Source organism: Camellia sinensis, chromosome 5 (assembly GCF_055761805.1).
Source record: "Camellia sinensis isolate YWXY chromosome 5, ASM5576180v1, whole genome shotgun sequence".
Taxonomy (NCBI): domain Eukaryota; kingdom Viridiplantae; phylum Streptophyta; class Magnoliopsida; order Ericales; family Theaceae; genus Camellia; species Camellia sinensis.
Window position 1 is genome coordinate 39,529,658 of NC_138965.1, and position 24,382 is coordinate 39,554,039.

A 24,382-nucleotide genomic window follows, 5' to 3' on the forward strand; every position below is an offset into this window, starting at 1 on the left:
CTCATACTTGACTTTTACTACAGAGTCCTGGGGGACCAAACACCAACACCAGGGCTCTTAATAGGCCGAGCAGCCTCCGCACAAAACTTTGCCAAACCAAAACCGTCGTGCTGAAACAGGCCAGCTTCACATGGGGCGTTACCACTTCCTAGTTGACACGCCGTATGAGTACATCTTGAGCTCGGTGCAGAGGACACCACCCCTTGGGGCAGACTGGACCAATGCCCCTTCACCGTGCTTTCCATAACCGAAGGCGGCCTACATTTCCTGGTTCAACCTCTAATGTGTAAGTTCCTAAGGCGCATCGGGCTAGCGCCAACACAAGTTTCAACAAACACCTTCAGAATAATAAACGGGGTAGCCGAGCTGAACAACCAGCTTGGCCTGAACCTAGGATTGACCGAAATTTTACGCCAATACACCCTCGGGCACACCAGCGACAGGCTTAACTATTACTTGAAGATTAGATCGGGCAAAGAAAAGCTTGTAACCGGCACCCCGGATAAAGATATGCACGATGATGACTTCTTTTGGGTGTCCGAGAATTACGAGATGGCTGATGTGCCCGGTTGGTATATCAGCAAAAACTTTGGTTTGACATGTAAGCCGAGCTCATTGTCCAGTCAAATTTCTTTCCATTATTATTTTGTACTAATTGCTCTTTTCCTTGCAGCTATTGAAGCCTTGCAAGCGAATTACTTCAACCCAAACGAGGCTGCCATCAGAGCCACGTTGAGGCATCATAACCGAGACTGCCACGACCTTCTCGGTTACGTACCGAGCTACCGCTACTCGGCTCCCCATAGACGCAGAGTCACAGACTTTCTACGGGCACCATCCCCACCGCCTGATCCATCACTACCGGACGTCCCCCTAATCCGGCTAACCAAAGAAAAAGAGATGGCCAAATGGAGTCGTATCAAGAACCTCATCACTGCCACATCCACCAAGCTGTTGAGCATTCCTCCTCGATCAACAGCCAGACAAACGTCTGGGACCGTCATTGCCTTGGCATCGACCACTACGGCACAGCCCAGCAAGGAAAGCCGTCGAGCAGGAAAAAGGCCTTGGTTTGCCGACCCAACTGCCGAGCTTGTGGCCAAACTGAGCACCGAGCAACCGGCGGAGGGATCTGATCCAACACCCCCATGGCAACCACAGTTGGAACACCGGGGTAAAAAGATCCCGGCCAACGCCTCGGTCAAGGGCGACAATGGAACATCTCCTAGCTTTCGACCTGACGAAGGCACTACTACTGCCGAACGACGTGACCGGCAGTGATCACGTGCCCGACACCCAGCTCATGAAGTCATCGGTTAAGTCTATGACCCGGGTAAGAACTCTACATGCTTACTCAAATTCGTTCCAGTGTTTTCACGGCTAAACCTCTTACTTGAACTCTGACATGTCCTCTTACAGGCCATCCAGAAACAACATCTTGTGCTGGACTGGATTCACAAGCTCCGGCAAAAGGTCACCGATGCCAACAACCGGGTCAAGCATCTGGAAACCGAGCTGGGGAGGTCTAAGGCTTCGCTCGAAATGGCCAATGCCAACAACGCAAGACTCCTTGGCCAGCTCGACAGGGTCGAGCAAGAGATAGACGAGCTGAGAGCCACACTCGCAGCAGAAAAAGAAGCGAAGAAAGCTGCCGTGGACGAGGATAACAATCTCGATTTCCAGGAGGCTGAGGATAGCTACTCCAAGCAGGTCGAAGCCACCAAGGACATTTATTTCAAGTCCAGTTAGAAGGCCGCTTGCGAAAAACTCGACCAAGGATCGGAGACCGAGGTATTTGTTTCTCCTCCCCCGGCCTTCCTGCCGGTCTACCTAATTCCTTATGCCAATGAAGTCTTCAACGCTTTGCAAGAGAAGGCAGAAAAAGAAGCTGAGGAAGAGGGTAGCCATCCAAGTCCTCTAAGTGGTATGCCCCTTTACCCGTCAGACCGATTATCCTGTATGGCCCTTCCCAATTTGCCCCTAGCTTGCCTTCGCCCGGCACCAAGGTATTGCCCATCACCTTCCTTAAAACCTAGTCCCCGACTTTAAATGGTCTGGAGTGTACTATTTTGTTGTATTTCCTAGACAATTCTTGTTGATATGCGGCCACGTGGATTAGCGCCTTTTCTTGGCGCTCGTCAGCTAGGTCCAATGCCATGGTGATGGCTTCAGAATTCAGCTCGGGCTCAAAATTTTCGCTGCGGATGGTGGGCATGCCAATCTCCAATGGAATGATAGCCTCCATGCCATATGCCAAGGCAAAAGAGGTCTCCCCGGTCGAGCGTCTCGGGGTTGTCTGATATGCCCAGAGGACACTAAGGAGCTCCTCAGCCCATTTGCCTTTAGCTTTCTCCAACCTCTTCTTCAACTCATCTAGAATGGTCTTGTTCGAAGCTTCAGCTTGGCCGTTGGACTGAGGGTAAGCTGGGGTGGAATTGTAGAATTCTATCTTCAACTCCTTACAAAATCCTCTGAATAGCCACCCGTCAAACTGGGTGTCATTATCAGATATCAAAGCCTTGGCGACGCCAAACCGTGTTATCACATTTTGCCAAACAAACCGTTTGACATCCTTCTCTTTGATGGTCGCTAAAGGCTTGGCTTCGACCTATTTGGTGAAGTAATCGGTCGTCGCAATGAAAAACTTTCGGTTGCCTGGCGCTATTGGGAGTGGTCCCACTATGTCCAACCCCCACATTGCGAAAGGCCAAGGACTTGTGAGGATGAGGAGTTCTCTGGCCGGTTTGTGAATTTGGTGGGCGAACTTTTGGCATTTTTCGCATTTTCTAACATTTTTTTGTGCGTCTGCTTGCATGCACGGTCACCAGTATCCTTGCGAAATAGCACGGTAAGCCAAAGATCTCCCCCCCATGTGACTTCCGTACATGCCTTCGTGGATCTCGTAAAGGAAAGCTTCCATGCGGTGTGGATAAACGCACTTGAGGTACAAACCAGTGAATGACTTCTTGTATAAAGCACCAGATGGAGAGAGGCAAAGCCGCTCTGACTTCACCCGGACTTTATGTGCTTCCTTTTTATTGGCCGGAAGGGTTCGTTCTTTTAAGAAGAGGATGATAGGGTCCATCCAAGAGGGGCCAAGCTCGGTGCAGAGTACTTCCGTCTGCTTGGATTCTTCAATACTAGGCCTTGGAAGAAACTCAATCAGGAGAGGACTGGGAGTTGAACTGTCGACCATGGAAGCGAGACCAGCCAACTCATCCGCTCAGCCGTTTTCTTCACGACCAATTTGTTGGACCCTTATTGCTTGGAATCGCTTGATATAGTCTCTCACCAGAGCTTGGTACTTGGCCATTCTGTTATCTTTGGCTTCGTACACTCCAGACACTTGGTTGATAACAAGTTGGAAGTCGCTGTAAACCATCAGCTCGAATACGCGCAACCAGTGCGCGCTCTTAAGCCCGGCCAGCAGCGCTTCGTACTTAGCCTCGTTGTTTGACGCAAGGGATCTGAGTGTGATAGAGTGTTTAATGGTCAGACTGTCTGGCGAGATCAAAACTATGCCCAGCCTGGCGCCGTGTCGGTTTGAGGCGCCATCTACAAAAAGTTTTCACATTTCACCGACGAAGAGTTTCCAACGCTCTGAGGGGTCCTGGGAGGCCTGAAAGTTGATGGGATCACGGTCGCTCGGCTGTTTGGCTTCAATTTCACTGTTGTCTATTTCAACGGACACATCATCATCGCTTCTTGGCGATGCTGCGCCGGACCCAACAGGTTGATTTGTTATTCCCAAGTCCATCATCGTATTGCCAGGCTGAAGGACACTTTCAATTTAAGGTTCTATGGATGGGCGCGCAAGTTCCTCGTCGCCAACATCACGCTGTTGTACAATTTCTGTTGGGCTTGCACTCGCCACCCCAGCTACCGCGGTAAGATCTACCAAGCAACCCGGGTGAATTCCAGGTGAGAATTCAACAACAAAGTCGGCCAAGGCTTGGGCTTTGATGGCGGTTCAGGGTTGAAACTTAACGTCGAATTTTCCCAGTTCGACTGCCCACTTCAGAATTCGACCAGAGAAATCTGCCCGCTTGAAAAAGGCTTTCAGAGGGAATTCGGTCAACACCACGATTGTGTGAGCATGAAAGTAGTGCGCCAATTTCCTAGAGGCCATCATTAGTGCCAAAGCAAGTTTTTTCAGTGGCAAGTACCTCGACTCTGCCGGTAGCAAGGTTTTGCTCACGTAAAAGATAAGGAGGTGTTTGATGCCTTCTGACTGGACAAGCACTGTGCTAACTGCATGTTGAGAAACTGCCAGATAAAGGTAGAGTTCTTCGCCGAGCTTGGGTGTCACGAAGAGCGGGGCAGAAGACAAATACGTCTTGAGCTCAGCCAAAGCCCTGTCACATTCCTCATCCCATGAAAACTTGGACTTTAAAGCTCGAAAGAAAGGTCGGCAACGATCTGATGACCGACTTATGAATCGGTTAAATGCGGTTGCTATACCGGCAAGATGTTGCACATCCTTTGCCAAGTTGGGCTGTTTTAATTCTTGTATAGCTTTGATTTGTGAGGGGTTCACTTCGATGCCTCGGTTGGTGACTAGGAAACCAAGGAATTTCCCTAACCCCACACTGAAGGCACACTTCGACGCATTCAGGCGAAGCTTGTGTTGCTTGAGAATGGTAAACATCTCGGCTAGGTTGGACAAGTGGTCGGCCTGCTACTTGCTCTTGACCAACATGTCATCGATGTAAGCCTCCATGGTGCGGCCTAGCAGAAAAGGGAACATTTTGGTCACTATCCTCTGGAGAGTTGCCCAGGCGTTCTTCAAACCAAAAGGCATGACTCTATAGCAGAACAATCCCCTCAGAGTTGTGAAAGAAGTTATCTCGCGGTCGGGTTCATGCATGGCGATCTGATGATAGCCGCGATAGGCATCTAAGAAACTGAGCCTATTATGTCCGATTGTAAGATCCACTAGCTGGTTTATTCTAGAGAGAGAAAAGCTATCTTTGGGGCAAGCTCGGTTGACCGTCTTGTAATCAACACAAACTCGCCACTTCTCATTCTTCTTGGGTACCATGACCGTGTTCGAAACCCACCGAGGGTAGTGCACCTCCTGGATTGCCCTAACTTCCAGCAAGTTCTTGACTTCCTCAGTGACTACCTCGACGTGGTGAAGGGCGGATCTCCTCGTTCTTTGAATGACAGGACGCGCATCCGGGAAGACATTGAGTTAATGGCAAATAATGCTTGGATCTATGCCAGGCATATCGTAAGGCGTCCATGCAAAGACTTCGATATTCGCCACCAAAAACTCTACTATCTTGATTCTTTCTTTGGCGGTCAGGCTAGAACCCAGCAAAAAGAACTTGTCAGAACTTTTTGTGTCGACCCGCACCTCCACCAACTCTTCAACAGCCTTTTCCACAGCCCTGGTGCCCACGTCATCAAGGACACCTTGGTCTTTCAGACCTTCGATCATTTGCACGAAACCTTTAGCAGCTCGGCTTCCATTCACTGCCACGAAACACTGCTTCGACATGACTTGATCGCCCCAAATCTCCTCAACTTCCCCCGTAGCCGAGGGAAACCTCAAGACCTGGTGGTAGGTTGACGCTACCGCCTGCATAGCGTGAGGGCATCCCCTACCTAGGATCAGGTTGTATGTGGACGGCACCTTCAATACCCAGAACTCTACCTGCTTGACCACGAATCCGGCTTTGAGCGGCAAGATTATCTTTCCCATCGGCCACTCCGATTGTGAGTTGAAACCAATGAGCGGCGAAGTTGCCAGAGCCAATTCTGTATCCTGGAGTTTGACCTGCTTGAAGGTGTCGTAGTACATGATCTCGACCGAGCTACCTTGGTCGATCAAGATGCACTTAACATCAAAGTCCCTGACGCGAAGGGTGACCACTAGGGCATCGTTGTGTGGCATTTGGGTGTGCTCAAGGTCCCTGCTTGAGAAACAAATCACATTTTTCTCCTCGGTCTTGCCCCTTTTGATCGCGGGCTGGACTGACAGAACCTCCCTCATATGTTCTACCTTTTTTATCATCTCCCGGAGCTCGCATACCAGAGCTAGCTCCATTATACCGTGGATTACATTGACTACGCCTTGGGGGGGCGCCTCTAGGTCATCTGAACCGCTTGGCTCAGCCAGGGTACGGCGCGCGGCCCTTACTTCCCCATCGATGTAACAGTTCAAGTGACCGGCTGCAACTAACTCCTCCAAGTGGTGCTTCAAGGGCAAACAGTCCTCCGTCCGGTGCCCCCGCTCCCTATGAAATGTGCAGCGGTACCATGGATTGAAACCCTTTTGCGCATCGCCTAACTTAGCGGGAAATCGGACGTAAACCTCGTCGCGGATTTCACTAAGTATGCAGTAGATTGGAATCTTAAAAACCGTGGTGATGCCCGTCCGAGCGTTCAACTTTCTGTTCGCATCTGCTGCGTCATCGCGAGGATAATCCGCTCGGTCATTACGGCGACCTTTACCCCGGTTTCTACGATCCGAACCATGGTCAAAGTCCCTTGCGCGGTCATTTGGACAGTTTGCCTCATGTCCGACTGCGTGTACTTTTCCAGCTGTCCTTTTGTCTGCAGTCACCGGATTTGTCTTCACGGTGGATGCCGCCGCATCATCCTCTACTCGGATGTGCGCATTGATGCGTTATATCAGCTGTCCCATGAAAGTCAGCTGATTCATCGTGAGCGAGTCCCTCAGTCTATATCTGACCGGGAGACCGCGTTTATATTGGGTGATTGCCAAGTTGATCGGGCAATCTAGGATCTCATTGAAGGTCTCCCAATACCTGGCGTTGTATGCTTTGAGGGTGTCGCTTGACTCTATCTTGACACTCAGGAGGTGGTCCACTTCCTTTGGTGTTGTGGTGTTAGTTTTGAATCGAGTCACGAATGCTTCCGCCAACTACTGCCACCTTTCGATGCTTTCCTCCGAAAGCCTCTCAAACCATTTCAAGCCCAACTCGCCCAAACTCGATGGAAAAATAAGGCACATGAGAACGTCATTACGCCTGTGTCCGGCCATGACCTGCCGGAAGTGGCTTACATGCATGTACGGATTGGTTTTTCCATCATAAAGCATAAACTTGGGCTGGTGAGAGCCCGCTGGGAGCGGTGTGGTCTCTATCTCAAGGGAGAAGGGGTGGCGTTCAGTCTCGCCAAATCTGTGTCCAGGGGGACAGGCACGACTGAGCGGGGCGGTGGCATTATGACCTCCTCACTGGCATGACCTCCGTAAGATAGTCGCTGGAGTGCCGGCACCCTTTGAACCTCCCGTCGGCGAGTTCGTTCCTTTAAAACGTCTCTCAAGTCCTCTGAGTGAGCGGAGTAGGAATATCTCGACGTCGTCGACGGGCGTGAGGGGTGGTAGCTACTATCTTGCGTGCTGGACTTCTTTGCGGGCGGCTTTGAGTCTCCAAGCCCATAGTTTCTGGTGATGCAAAGGGAGGGCGTGTGCCGCTGGTTCTGGCTGCCTGAGCAGCGGGGTTGGGTGCGCTCACTGTGGTCCCTCAATCCAACAACATCCTTCCATTTGACTTGTCATTTGAGAGCTTCCATCTCTGCTACCATTCTCTGGATGACGGCGTCCTGGTCTCTTAACTTATGTTCCAAGCATTGAGCGTGCGACTCTCTCTGCCGCCGGTGTCCGTCTGGACTTCATGGATGACCAAAGCTTCGGGCGCGTTTATCCCGTGCATCTCTAGGAAGACTTCCTTGGGAAGTCTCCAGGCCCGCCATGTTCGGAACGGCAGGAAGTCCGTCTCTCCGCCGGACCGACTCTGGGGTAATACCGTCGATGGCAGACAATGGTATTTCATCGTTGTTTGCCATGGTGGGTGATCCGATGAGCTTGGAAGGCAAGGTTGTGTCTGTTCAAGTTTTCCACAGACAGCACCAATTGTACGGGGAGGAAATATTCGACACCGCCCGTACTCCTCGCGTCCAAGCTCCGCTTCGTTCCGGTTAACCTGCGTACACAACAGTGGTGAGCTACCCGGCGATGTGTTACCGGAAAACCCCTCCGACGGTCAAGTTAGCACACACACACAGAGACAGAGAAGAGAGAGAAGATAATGTATTAGTGTTTCTCTCACCAGAAGATGTTCCATCCCCAGCATGGGGGGCGCAATCGCATTTAAATACTTTATGCGCTCTCCTCTGCATCCATTCGCCTATTGACGCGTGGAGCTACTCTCCTATCACGCTCTCCCACGTGTCAGTGCAAATTCAGCTAAACGCCACCTAATCGAACCGCCAAACGGCATTGGCGCGAACGTGCAGCCCGACAGCACTACCTCGACCTCCTACGACCGTGTTACTTAACGAGACAAGTAGTGCTCCTCGTCGGGCTCCATTACGACCGAGCTCTATAGCACTCCGTGATGACCAAGCTCCTGCTAGGATAGGCCAGTCTGCGGAGGACCTGACTCGCCGAGCTAAACGAGCGAACAATAGGGCCCGAGCTGACAGAGACTCATCTCGGCCAAATGGGCCCTAGACTTCAACCGAGCAAGACAGCCCAAGATCGGCCCAGGCTAGCTCGGTCCAAACACACTCGGACCTCGTTCAACCCGGCCATTACCTCGGCCCAAAACCGAATTAAGAATCTCCCTCTCATTAACAATTTACACAATATTCCTCAATATCAATTTATTTTTCTCAAAAATAAATTACGAAATCAAAGATAAAAAAATAATTCAACTTTATATTTCTCAAAATAAATCATCTAATCATAATATGATGTAAATACAATCATACAATCTTTAAATTTTATTTTCGGATTTTTTTTTACAAAATTAACAACACAAAATGATTTTTTCAAAATCAATCTCAAAATGTCAACATTCTTAACATTTCAACATAATTTTTCTTCCAAAAATTACCAAACAAAAATCTAAAAATTACATATATATATATATATATATATGTGCAATACCTCTTATAATGATATATTTTCTCAAAATAACCCTAACATAGCCTTAATGTAAAAGTATGAAGAAAGTCCCTACCTCAAATAATGAAGAAGAGCAGATCTGGAAGGCAAATCTTGCCTGATCATGAATCCATGACTACCATTATGAAAATCACGATGAGCTCTCCAACTTTCATTTACAACACTTTTGCAAAATCTCACTCTAAAGACTTTCACTCTAAGCTTAAAGCTTAAGCCAACAATGGAGGAAAATAAAAAAGAGAGAGAGAGAGGGAGAGAGAAAGAGAGAGAGAGAGCATGAGGTCTCTGCTCCACCCACCAAAATGAAATGCCTAAAGAAAAGATATGAAAAGATGGAAGGAAAAAGTGGGGAGGCAACCCACGTGGGTTTGCTTCCCAAAGTTTAGTTTCCCAAAAATATATTTTTTGTAATAATACCTCAAAATTTTATAATATAAATTATAAAATGATATAATTTTTCTCACCACAAAATATAACATTTTTGTATATCACAAAATATAATATTTTGTTCACTAGGAAATATACACATTTTCATTCTTTATAAAATATATAATTTTTCACCATATGGTACACACCATAAAATCAATTATTAAATATTTATTATAACTCCTATATAATAAATAATAACAACTCCTCAGGTGGTTACTACCAATCATATAATTAAAAAGGACCAAACAGTTAAACATGAGTCACTAAACAAATTCAAATTAAATTAAATCTAAGTCATGGGTCCCACGTATAAGCCAAACATGATCCAATTATATAGCAAAATAGACCCAACAAATTTATCCAAATCATGATCTAAACATTCAAAATTAAATAACAAAATTCTGCTATAAATTAAACTGAACACCAATCAGTCGTGAATTTTCACAAAATAAATACTTATCAATAAATTTTGAAATTTTTACCCAACATGCTAGACTTGTATGTGAACAACATATAAAAATGTCATAATTTTTTGAGATCAGAAACTATTTTAAAAAAATACAAAACCGAACTGTTTTCGCACAGAATTTACACAACTGTCAAATCTAAAAATTTGCTCAATTAAATTATGCACTGTCTATTTTTTTTAAAAAAAATCTGGGTCATCACAAGAACGGACAAACGAAGCGTAATTCTGTCTTTTTCCCCCTCTAACTATTGAACCTTTTTTTCCCGCCCAAACTTTTGTGAATAGTGTTAACTTTTTTGCTTTTTTAGTAATTTTTTAATTTTTTTTTAATCTTTTTTAGAGGATCCCAAACAAGCACTTAATAAAACTTAACAACCTTTTTTAAAAAATAATATATATATATATATATATATGATTCACACCAATGACGTAGACTATTTTTAATTGCCGAAAATGTTGTTTAATATGATTCCATTTCATTCATTTTGTCCATTGCTTCTTCACCCCATCTTCGTAGCAGCTTCCTCCGTTCGCATGTCCTCAAAAGATCTCTTTCACATTTGGTGCAAAAGAATTTATTGTCAAGACACGTACCAGTTGAGAAATGTCTTATTCTTCAATTTTTTCATCCCAATTGCACCTTTAATAAAATAGCAAATAATATCAAGTAATCAATTCTTTTTAAATGTTTTGCAGATCTGAGTTGAAGCCCTAGGTTTACTTTCTTTTTTCTTCTTCTTTTTTTACATTTTTTTTTTTTTGGTATTGTTGTGATTCGTGGCTTCAGATTCTATAGTTCTTTTTTTTTTTTTTTTCCGTAGTTGTTGGTTAATGATGATGATAATGTGTAGTTATTGTTGTTAATGATGAAATATATTGCATATCCATATGTTTGGTTTGAATAAATAGTGAGTGGCTTTTCGATGAGGAAAGACCGACTAGAGTTGTTAAATTTGGACAAATAGATAGTGGGAAGAGATATATATTTTTAACAGATAGATTTGTTTTTGTTAGATTTTCAATAGATAGATTTGTTATTGTTGTTGAATAGATAATAAAATTGGGATAGATAGATTTAAACAGATAAATGAAAAAATATAACAGATATTAAAATTTGGACAGATATTTGAATAGATAAAAGACAAAAATTGAACAGATAGTCAAAAGTTTTTAAACAAATAGATATATATTTTGAACAGATAAGGAAAAAATGAACATATAGAGGGAAAAATTCAACAGATAGATATAAATTTAAATAGATAGTTAAAAATTTTGAGCAGATGGATATAAATTTAAACAGATAGTCAAAAAAGTCAATTAGATAAAAAAAAAAAGTCAACATGAAAATTCAGAGATAAAATTGGAAACAAAATATCTTTTAAAACAAACAAAATGATTTCTCACCAAATTATTTCACAAATGGTGGATTTATCACTATCAAAAAATATCTACCAGACTTAATGCCTTGTACTCTTCTTAAAATGAATTTATTACCAATTTTCTCTTTTTTTAATTGTGTCTTAAAGCGATTTACTTATGACATTTGTGATATCAATATCAAAAATTATCATAACTTACATATAGTACATACCTAAAAAAGTGTATATTGTAAAATGACCCAATTAAATTTTAGAAATACATAAAATATTGTGAGTTTAGTAAAAAATAAAAATAAAAAACTCCACTTTCCCGACATCTTCGTCCCCATGTCCATACCACTACTTTTCCCTCAATTTTCTACAGCCTTTCATTTATTTATTTTATTTTATTAATTACCCCAACTTCCTAGCAGCTTCTACCATCTCCAAATGTTTGCCCATGGAGTCTCATTCACATTTGTTGCAAAATATAATTTTATCTACAAACAAGTATTGAAGCTTCCAGGATAAATCATAAATCAACAGGTAAATTATGGTAGCATTTCCTCACCTTTTTTTTATTTTAAATTTTATTTTATTTTTTATTCAGTCCTTCCTTTTATATATATTGTTAGATATAGTTACATCTCCTATAAACTATCTATGATGCCTTGACGGATATTCCCACTCCATAGCCATTCTTCTATCCTTAATTCTTTGTGCAGCTTTAATCCAATGGAGATTGTCCTTAAAATAGAGTGTGTATTATATTTGACAAAATAACATATGCAGAAAAAATCATAATATAAAAAATATAGAAAAAAAAATCTCATTTAAATTTTTCTACATAGGTCCAAAACCTTCAATTCTGATGTTTTCGATAGCCTCTAATTTACTAATGAAAATTGTTTCAAATCATGTTATTGGGTCACTTTCCAAAGAAGAACCAAGGAAGATTATGAAAACATCCAAAAACTAATACTTAACTTTTGAAAATCTCCAAATAGATCATTGGCTAAAACATGTCAAGACTGTAACCTAATGGTTTAAATAACAAAAAGAAAAACAAAGGAAAGAGAACAATTGTCAAAAAAACATGTCAATTGCCCTCTTCTATTATTTTATTTCATTGAGTTTATTTTCTTCCAGTGGAGGTATATATGCTTTGTTCCAATCCTAGTAGAGTGTGAGGGTCAAGATCAACTACCCCACTAGGACCAATAATGTTTTGAAATTACTGGCTACATGTGCATACACTGGCTTCTAGGTTGCTATAAAAAAGAAGGTTCTAAAAATTGAATCAGTGAACAAATTAGATAAAGGGTCATATGGATGGATTATTAATTCAAGAGTTGTGCTACAGATCTCGAATATTAAGACGCGAATTTGTCTTGAATTTGTTTAATCGGTCGTCCGGCCGATCATTTGGCCGGTCATCCGGCAAAGAGACTGATAGCTGCAGTCGACAAGGTTACAACCGCAGTAGACAAGTGCTTCACCCCGTTGTCCGGCCGGTCGACCGATGACCACAAATTCACGTCATTTGCGCCTGAAGCTCTCGGCGCCTGAAGCATTAATATTAATTCAATTATGTAAAATCAGATTAAACTGTGACTTTGTAATTATTTAATAAGTATATTAACAATTATGTCTAAATAAAAAATAAGTATTAAATAGAGAACTCGGACCATAAATCTAATTTTTAAACTTTTGTGGTAATTACTTCACACACTATACTCTTAAAGTTATAAAGAAATGCATTTTTTGTTGCACAAATGTACCATTTTATTTGTTTTATACTTATAAACTTTGAAATTTCTTAACTTGAGTTCTACATATCTATTTTTAATAAAACTGATATTTATAGATTCGTGTTTTTGAAGATCTTTTAAACAAGATCAATGTGGATTCTCTTTTTGGAGGTCTTTCAAGTAAGATCAATATTCAATGTGAAATTTTTTGTTTTTCTTGAGGGGGGGGGGAGAGAAGAAAGAAAGAAAGAAACAGGATATAATATGCCTATATATGGACTTTTTTAAAAATTAATAAAAAAATAGAATAAATTTAAAAATTAAAAATTGTGACAACCCTCACTACTGTTTACTGATAACACCACTAATTACTGCTAAATTGAGACTGATCATGATAAGTAATTGAATTGATTGAAATTCTGAATTAATTGATTGAGTGTGTTAGTTTAAATGCATGTCTATCTGTTTGACTGTTAAATTATTTGTTCGTGTTTTATGTTTTAAACTGCAAATTGAAGGCCTTATCGGCGCTCGAATCTAAAATTGATTAATGTTTTATGCTAAATAGAATTTATGTGAGTTTATGGCATGTTTAATTGAAATGTGATTTGGTATGATTAAATTGGATCAAATAAGCTAAATTAGCAACGTTGGACTTATTTACAAGAATGCCACTTAGTGGACAATTCTAGGACTTATTAATCACACTTCATACACTTTTGATACAACACTTCATCAGCCCATTTCCTTGAGCTTAACCGACTAGAGAGAGTGAGAGTGAGGGAAAAACTTATTTTCAACCAAATTGGCTTGGAGGCTTAGGAATTTGAAGGAGTCTTGCATTATTTGAGCTTCTACATCTTGAATTCAAGACATAAGGTAGAAATTTCATCCTCTCATTTGTGAATTGAAGTTATATCTTGCATGATTCATGGAAGTTTAGTGAGTTGAGTCTAGAATTGGTTTTCAATGTTGAATTGAGAGCTAGATCATGCATGCATGCTCTTATATTAAGGTTTTGAAGTTGTTTTCATGGAATTTGTTACATGCATGTTCATATCTTGAGTATAGTTCATGAATTCATCATGTTATTGAGAAAATTGACTCTTTTGAACAAGTATTTAAAGTTTTAAAGTTGTTTAAATTCTTGCATGTTGCATATACTTCATGTTCTTGAAGTTTTGTTTGAAATTATGTTTAATTGACTCACCCTTGGGCTTTGATTTTACAAATTGATCTTCAAAACATGTTATATTATGGGTTTAAAGTGTTTTTCCAAAAAATGGGCCCAAGAGGTTGAGTTTTGAGGCATTAGAGTTGAGTTTTGAGCTTGAGGTTCAAATCTAGAAATTCCAGATTTTGGACTCACGCTCGAGCGAGGAACTCCACGCTCGAGCATACGCCTTGTGTTCATGCAGTCCGTTCGAGCGAAGAAAGTGGCGCTCGAGCGTAAAATGCGTGTATCCATTACTTTGCATGTGTTTACAGTCCGCTCGAGCGAGAGAGTTCACGCTCGAGCGAGGACTTGTGTCTCACGCTTGAGCGTAGATCGAGCGCCCGTCAAGCGTGATTTTTGTGCATCCAGTATTTTTACTGTAGCTTACAGTCCGCTCGAGCGACGAAAGTCACGTTCGAGTGAAGCTCCTTTGTCTACACGTCCACTCAAGCGTAGAAAGCCACGCTCGAGCGAGACCCCTGTTTTTTGAAAATTCTGAAAAGTGTTTTAAAGTGCATCTTTGTATCCTCATTTCATCCCACTCGTAGGCCTAGTTTAAGGCATCTTAGTGAGGATATTGATATAGAACCACACCGAGGCAAATTAGGGATTAAGTTATTATTTCCCAACTGTGTAGCTTAGTGTGTGTTCATTCTGTAACTGTAAGGTTGGCATCCGAGGGCGCTCTAGTTGCTTATAGCCCAGTGCTCTGTGAGTAACAATGTTGTAAAAATATGTTCAATTGAGATTATTTTCTGAACAAATGACTGTACTGCTTTATGAAATGACACTGTTTACTGAATGAATGTTTGTCCTATTTGTGAACTGTATTCGTGGCATCCTTAGCATTTTACTGTTACTGCTACTGTTACAGAGATCTCAGTCGGTTCCCATGTTTGGAACCACCACTTTTTACTGATATGATGGCCATCATTGACTGCTCGGTCTGTTAAAACCTACTATACTATTTTGCTATTGGATGTACCACATATAACTATTATAGTTTCTGAATGACTGTTATGGCATGAATTATGTGCCGCAAACTGAATGACTGATATACTGATAAACGACTGTTTTCAATACTAAAGGACATTCATTCTTAACCTCTTTATGCATATGTTATTCACTGAGCTTTAGCTTACTGTTTATATATATATATATATATGTAGGTTTTCAGGCACCGGACCGGAGTTAGGAGCGTCGGATTAGCTCTTGTTTTGTCAAGCCAACCATCGTGCCTCACCTTGAGGTTCCATGTGCTGCCAAGCTAAGGTTGCTTTTGGGGTGTCTCAGATTTCCCCTATCTGTCTCTGTTATGTATAGACCTGTTATGTGTAGACTGTATAGACTGTATAGACTGTCTCTATACTGTTAATTAGGGATTTGGTCCCTAACCTGAATACCTATAATTGATGTATGTACATACTGCTATGGTTTGAATGTGTATATGTATGAAAAGTCTTTTTGCATACAGACTGTCACAGCTCATTGGACATCTTTTAATTACTGTTTTGGCTTCCGCCAGCCCCTGTACTCTGTATTACTGTTTTACTGTTAAGCAGGCCTTCGATTATCTCGGATTACTAGCCGGTTACGGTGCTAAACCCATAAGGGCGGGTTTGGGTCGTGACAAAAATAATAACATATATGCTTATCTGTATATTTTTAAATCACTTTTAAATGAAAAAAAAATTAAATAGGGGACAAATGGATCTAAATATGGGGATAGATAGGTTAAAACATGGGGACATTTATGTATAGTTAAAAATATCATGACAGATAATATAAAAAAATTGAGGGAGATAGGTGACAAGTATATGGACATATAGGTTCAATTATGAGAACAAATAGGTTCCGATACAATGATAGATAGGTTAAAAATATGGGGATAGATAGGTTCAAACATGGTGATAAATAAGTTAAAAATATAGGGACAAATAGATCTAAATAAATTCAAATATCGGTAAGCTTTTTTTGTTTTTTTTAGATATGGGGGACAAATTGTTTAAAAAGAGGCATATCTTCTATATTAAAGCCTATTTGTCCATTTTTAAGACCTATTTGCCCATTTCTTTGTCATTTCAGCGTGTATCTATACATTTTCAAGTTAAAAATATATATATATATAAATTTTTTCTATATCTCTCCCTATTTTATTTTATTTTTTTATTTTGAATGCCTTTAAAACCTAAAAATACCACCAAATTTTTTTTTTATTTATGTTAAAAGCTCGATGACCTATCTCCATGTAAATTTTTTATATCTGTTCAACTAAAATAGCCAAAGATAGTTTCATCACTTATTTTTATGAGATAAAATGCTTCTTTCGGCATTGAATTTGAATTTTTTCACTTAAATCATGAGATGCAAGATCGAAAAATCTATCTATTCAAATTATATATATAAATTCTATCTATTGATCTTGTTTTAAATATCTTAAAATTAGATGTGTAGAACTCATGTTATAGAATTTTTAAGTTTTTTAATACAAAATGCATATAAAGGGCAAAGATATTAGGAATTGTCTTTACCAGTCAGAGCATTCTAGACTTACCAACTAACAAATGTCATATATATATCCTCATAACCAATAAAGATCAAAGCTTGGATCTCGTCTCAAAACACCGCATGTGATGGATATTTCATCAATTTTTCCTATTAAATATACCTTATATATTGATGTTGTTTGTAAAAATTATAATTATACTAGTATTCGAGAGAAAATGAATTGAATAAATAAATAAAACATATCTCATATATGTAGGGATAGCAACGGGTTGAGTTTTTTCGGATTTCGCGTCAAATCTTTAATTTTAAATTCAACTATTTCAATGATAAATTTTCAACATAAAAAAAAAGAAAGAAGAAAAACTCAATATTTAATGACAAAATTTCATATTTTACTCTTATCCTAACAATTTTCATCTTCATACCCCGATAATTTACCCTACCCTATCAATATTCTCCCAAATTTTTTAATATTAAAATCAGATGGAGAGAAATATAATTAGATCAGATAATCTTCTCATTCCTACATATAAAGGAGTATATTGCTGGTGTGGTGCAAAGCAATTTACTTTCATGCTTGAGGTGTCGACTTTGATCCTAGCAGACTATTTTTTCCAGCATCTGATTATGTGTGTTCAAGTTCAACTGATGCAATTGTGTATTTTGCCAGTTTTGTACAAAAGGGAAAATTACTTGTAAGTGGAGTGGGGGAAATTTTTACAAATCATTAAAAAATATAACATTTTAATTATTAAAGTGTATAAATTTTAACATTAATTTATAATTTTTTTTGGCAGCACTGTGCCGGTTTTTCGGTCCGATCCAATATTCTAAATATTAGTAAAATCTATAAATCAACGGTTAAAAATTATTGGAGACTAGTTTGGTTGGGTTTTGAATGGATTAATTATTAAAATAAAATTATGCGAGACTAGTCTCTCAACTTAAACATAATACTACTTCCATGTAATTATTTGAATGTTACTGAATGTTGGGCTCAGGGGCGGAGCTAACAAGGGTTTAGGAGGGTCACGAGTCCCCTGGGTTTTTGGATTTTTTATTTTATTTTATTTTTTTTGTAAATATAAAGAAAATATTTTAAATTAAAAAATTTATAAAAATATTATTTTAAATGTCAGTGACATTTTTAAAATAATGAGAATAATAATGGTTGTTTTGATTGAAAATAAAGTGACTACCATATTATTATCTATGAAAATTTCAATATAATGGTGATGTCTATCACTATTGAAATGTAAACATAATTAATCTCAATAAAAATATAGAATTTATTGAATTGTTAGTTATATTTGACATGTAACGTTCATCTTCCACGTGTTTCTTTATTATTGGCTGATGATATCACATGTTATTGATGGCGTGGTATGAGTATTATATTGAATTTTTATGCATATTTTTTATAAAAAAATTACTTTATCATTATATAATTTATTTTAAAACTTTATATCCATGACTTTTTTTAATATTGTCCATGATACACTAATTACAAATAGCATTCAGCTTGTTTGGTTCTAGTTTTCAAAAAACAGTTTTCAAAAAAAAATTTATTTTTATTTTCCGTATTTTCATGTTTTCAATAAAATTTTTTAATATTTTAAGCAAATTCTTTTAATTTTTAGACACACCAAACATAAATATACCTAAAAAGTATAATATTTGTGAAAAAAATCTTTAAAAAATACACTAAATACCAAAAAATATAAAAATAATACGAAAATTCAGTACATTTTTCTTATTTTTGTGCATTTATTAATTTCTTTAAATATTTTTTCACAAATATTTTACTATTTGGATACATATTTAAGCTAGGTGCATCTAAAAAAGTAAAAAAATTGTTGAAAATTTAAAAAATATTCACTAAAATCAAAAAAATACGCAAAAAACAAAAAACTTAGTTTTTAAAAAATTGAATTTAGAAAACTAAAACTAAACACACTGATTATTTTTTTTTTATCTTTCTTGAAGTCAATAGTAAAAATTTATGTGAAATATTTTTGTAAAAATTTTCAATATTATAATTAATAAGTTCCCCCCCTGATTTAATTTCTTGGCTCCGCCACTGGTTGGGCTCATAAACTTTACATACGTGTAGGCTGTAAACGAGTCGAATCGAGTCGAGTTGAGCTTTAATATGTTTGGATTTATTTATTAAGATTTTAATGAGTTTGAACTCGAGTGCGAACTCAATAGAAATTTAACGAATTGAGTTTGAGCTGAGTTGGTTTAGACTTGATTCTGACTCGAGCTCGAGCATGTTCATAAACTTTAACGAGCCAAAAAAATTATAAATTCATATTTATATATAAGATTAAAAGTTAAAATTAATTATATATAATATATATAAACATACTAAAAAAAAAAAGTCAATATCTTACTAAAATAATGATATCTACAACCACCATATTTATCCTATTGTTCATACATATTTTTTTAATTTATAAATAATATATTTATTCTATTATTTAAATAAATATTAAATGAACCAACTAACGACCCAAGCTAACGAGTTGAATTTTAATATGTTTGGATTTGTTTATTAAGATTTTAACGAGTTCTTACTCGAATGCAATAAAAATTTAACGAACCGATTTGAATGAGTCCATACTGAGTCGAGTTCAAGTTTGTTCACGAACGGGCTCTGTTCATTTATAACCCTACATCGTCTAATTAAAAAGTAAAATATAAAAAAGGACACAAATAAGAAATCAATCTCCTTTTTTATTATTTAATGAAACTAATAGCTTTTCGAAAAAAATAACATATATATATATATATATATATGTATATATATGATTCACACCAATGACGTAGACTATTTTTAATTGTCAAAAATATTGTTTAATATGATTCCATTCCATTCATTTTGTCCATTGCTTTTTCACCCCATCTTCGTAGCAACTTCCTCCATTTGCATACCCTCAAAAGATCACTTTCACATTTGGTGCAAAAGAATTTATTGTCAAGACACATACAAGTTGAGAAATGTCATATTCTCCGATTTTTTTTCATCCCTAATTACATCTCTAATCAAATAGCAAATAATATTAACTAATCAATTCTCTTCAAATTTCTTTTTTCTTTTTTTAGTATTGCTTGTCACCTCATTAGAATTGTAATTGAGGGTGATAAAATAGGGAATGTAGCAAAACTCCATACAAGCTTTGGTATGTTGTGCTATTACTCCTTAAATCCCCTTTCACTTCCTTCCAAGGAAAAATCATAAATCAATAGGTCAAAAAGAAATCTACTATAATATTTGTGATTATAAACATATGAGATATAAAAAATATTCAAACCCCAAGGCCTTATATTTTTTCTTCCCACTAGTACTAGAGGTGTTGTTGGGCCTACATAGTCTCACCCCGGGATTTATTTTAATAATTCGAATTGTTCATATTCAAAGGTCTGTTGAGAAAATCATTCTTACAAAAAAATAAAATTGATCAGAATACTATAAATATATTATTAGATTATAATTGTCTTCAAAATAATAAATGGTTCATGATCAAAATTATAATTGGCATTTATTTTTTAATAACAAATGTGATTTAAACATTTGCTCAAGGTTATTTAAATAATTTAATTTTTACACGAATGATCTTTTTTATGAGCTCTTTAATATAAACAAGTTCAATTATCGAGGTGATCCTTGTGATGAGCCCACAAATACCCAACAACATCTCTAAACTCAGATATGGGGTCACTGCTGTGCTTTTAGCACAGCAGTGACTGTGGTGCTTCTGTTTGAGGTGTATTATGGTCTTATTTTTATAATCCAAACCGTTCATTTTGTAGAGTTTGTTGAGTACTTCATGTCTACCAAAAATTATATTAATCGGATATCAGTAAATATATGATCGAATAGCATATTGTTTATGCTATTTCTCAAAAGAAAAACTTATTATTTATTTTTTTGGTTATCGATCATATAGTTGTTGATATCCAATTAATATGATTTTTGGTAGGCATGAAGTACTCAACAAACTCTACAAAATTAACGGTTTGGATCATAAAAATAAAGCTATAATACACACCTCAAATAAAGACACCACAATCACTGTTGTGTTAAAAGCACAACAGTGACCCCTTTTCCCTCTAACTCCTAACCATTATTTATAAGATTAATGATTGAGGCCTCAAATTTTTTGGCTCAAATTTGCCTCGAATTTTCTTTTTCTTTTTCTTTTCTTTTTTTTTTTTTTTTTTGCTGGGTTGATGCTTTGCTTGTTATTATTATTATTATTTTTATTTATTTTTTTCTGCAATGTATTAGCCCAGAAAAAAAAAAAAAATACATTCGAGGCAATTTCGAGCCTCATTTTCGAGGCCTCAATCACAGCTCAATTTATGATCTCACCACGCCCATAGTGGTTGAAACCTACCAAAGTGAGTATCATTCCAAGTGAGTAATTATGCCTTGTGAATATTTTCTTACTTACAATGAATTAGTCTGCCTATCCACATATCTATTTTTATGATCAAAAAATTAAAAAATTAAAAATCATTTTTATATGTGAGTTAAGGGTGTTTGATAAAATTGAAAATTAAAAACTGAAGTCTGAAAATTGGAAACTGAAAATTAAATATTGAAAACTAAATGCAGAATTTTTTAAGCTTAAAAGTTGCTTGATAAAAATTTAAGTGCTAAACTAAAAATAAGTTGTTTGATATGTAAATCAAATTTGAAATTTATTATTTTTAAATTGTATATTTCAATTTTTATATTATAATGGTGGTGGTGATGGCAGCAATAATGATACTAGTGATAGTAAAACGATGATGATACTTATGGAAACAATGACAATGGTAATGAATGTAGTGGTAGTAGTGGTGGTGGTGGTGATGGTGGTAGTAGCAGTAGCAATGATAGTAGTAGTGTTGTCATGATGGTGGTGGTTGTGATTGTGGTGACGATGGTGGCATGGTGATGGATCGATGGTAGCGATAACTGTAGTGATGGTGGTTGTGTTGGTGGTAGTGGTAGCGCTAGTGGCAATGGTGGTGACGGTGGCATGTTGGTGATGGTGGCAGTAGTAGTGGTTGCAATGGTGGTGGTAGTGGTGAATTTATAATAGTATATATTGATACTTATATTTAGTATTTATAAATTCAATTATAATTAAGTAATTTTAAATGACTTAATTTTTTTTTTAAAGTTTTAGCCAATGTTTTAAGAGATACTTAAATTTTTAAGTGATATCAATTATGGTTGTCAAACGGATTTATTGATTATTACTTAGGCCTCGTTTGGAAAGTTGGCTATTTTATTAGGCTATTTTAGTTTTTGACTATTTTAGTAAGCTAAAATATTTCTATTTTGGAAGATGATTAATTTTTTTGTAGTTGGATGTGATGTTTGTGAGAGAAAAAATGAAATAATTATGAATTTGGTGTGACATTTTGTCTTATTGACTATTTTAACATATTTTGCCTTTTGTGGATTTTAGCCAACAAATCCTCCAAACCCAACTTGCCAAACACCGCCTTAATACATTCAGTTCTAAGTACTAAATCATGTTATCAAACACCCCATCCTCTTTTCCCTATTTTTTGTTGGCCTTACCATGCCGTGGACCGTGGTGTATCCAAATGAATAATTCTATCCCATACTAATAATTTTACTAAAAATACAAATGGTTAAATGTGATTGATTGTGAAAATAATAATAATATTTTTATGTGGACATAAATGCTTTTAATAGAGTTGTTAATTATAAAATTTCAAGTAGATATAGCATTGCTCGTATCCAAATATCCCGTATGAGTAAATGAATTGCAATAAAAACAATTTACATTTGAAAATTTTGTTTTAAAGGTCTCACTTTCTCACCAACTTCGTCCATCTAAGCCTGTCTCACTGTACCTCACTTACACTCTCTCTAATCCATGGTCTTATTCACATTTGGTGCAAAAGAATGCAAAAATCACACATATTTTTTATTTTTATTTTATTTGTATTTAATAAACTTTTTTTTTATATATTTTAGTAATTGTAAAAAAAGATTAAGTACATTTAAAGTTTAAAAAAAATTAAAATGTGAAAAAAATTACTAAAAATATTTAAATATCAAACAAAACAGAATCCAAATTTTCAAACCTACCTCAGGCGCTAATGCTTATGCGTGAATAATGACGCATTTTATTAAGGCACACCACAATTAGCTCCGTTTGGTAAAAGATTTTTTGGTGTAAAAAAAATTAAAAAGTCACAAAAAAAATTCAAATTTTAATTTCAAATCCAACTCTATTAGTAAAATGTCAAATCATACAAATTAATCAATCAATTTTTTTTTTTCACACCTATCTATTTAATTAAAAAATCATTTCAACACGTTAATTTTTTTATCTGATAAAAAAATTAAAAGTAAAAAAATCACTAAAAACCTAGGTTCCAAGCGGCCTCTTAGAAGAACAATTAACGCCAACCATTTGTATAGATCAGTGGCTACCTGATTGGTAGCAGAAAACAGAGTTTCAATAAACAATAATTATTCACAAATATAAAAAGTATAATATCAAATTAACTACTAATTTAATAGTATTCACAAATATGAAAACTATTATATCAAATTAACTACTAATATAATAATAATTAGGGAAAATTATGTAAATAGTCCGTATATTTTACACGATGTGTCAATTTGGTCCCTTTAGTTTCAATTTGCTCGATTTTGCCCCTTAATTTAACGGATTGTGTCATTTTAGTCCAATAAATAACGGTTGTTAAGTTAATTTAACGAAAAGTCAAACAATGTGCCAATTTGGTCCCTGTATTTTCCACAATGTGTCAATTTAGTCCCTGTCAAAATCAAGAAAATTGAAACTACAGGGACCAAATTGACACATCGTGTAAAGTACAAGGACCAAATTGACACATTATTTGACCTTCTGTTAAATTAATTTAACAACCGTTATTTATTGGATTGAAATGATACAATCCGTTAAATTAAGGGGCAAAATCGAGCAAATTAAAATTACATAAATCAAATTGACACATCGTATAAAGTACAAGGACTATTTATATAATTTATCCTAATAATTAAAAAGTCAACACAGTCACCAAGCCCAACTACCTAGCCCAAACTTAAGAATAAATAAACAATTATAAACAACCCTCACAATGAGACAAAAATAAACACCACAAAGAATTCAAATCCTTCTCTATTGTATATTATTTGTTTTACCACCATTTCATATCATTAAGAAATGAAAAAAACATTATTTAGTTTCATGAATAATTATTTATGAACAGAAATCAATTATGAATATCCACTTAAATAGTTATTCCAAACGATCACAGAAAATGGGTGACATATAGCAATATTTGCCTTTAAATAATAGAGCAATGATTGAATTGGTTTAGGGCATTTTGGTTTAAATTAAACAAATGAAGGTGGGCAGATTGGTTCAAGATTTTCCAAAGGGTAAGAATTTTTAAATAATTGTCAGGACAACAAAAGGTCCCACAAAAAAGGGCAATGATACATCCTACTAAAAGTGGTGCTCTAAAGCACCACTAATGAGTTGGCAAGCACTTTAACTAAAAAAAAAAAAAACACAAGACACAAGCAGTGAGTCCCGTCCACTGCCACATCACTAGTGGTGCTTTTAGAGCACCACTTTTAGTGGTCTCAAGCATTATTGCACAAAAAATAATTTGGGGAAGACTTGGTAGAACGTAGAGTCAAGA

The 24,382-nt window shown here is 37.0% G+C and overlaps 1 protein-coding gene across 1 annotated transcript; it reads right to left on the reverse strand.

The window, feature by feature from the left end:
* Positions 1-2,821: 2,821 nt before the first annotated feature.
* On the reverse strand, positions 2,822-3,196 carry LOC145791351 (uncharacterized). Its single transcript, XM_082871707.1, has one exon. It carries the CDS (start codon positions 3,194-3,196, stop codon positions 2,822-2,824), a length of 375 nt encoding a protein of 124 aa, XP_082727833.1.
* Positions 3,197-24,382: the final 21,186 nt, after the last annotated feature.

Bases quoted from the DNA above. Each gene is read 5' to 3' on its own strand.
- LOC145791351 (XM_082871707.1), bottom strand. From the start codon at position 3,196: ATGGTCGACAGTTCAACTCCCAGTCCTCTCCTGATTGAGTTTCTTCCA.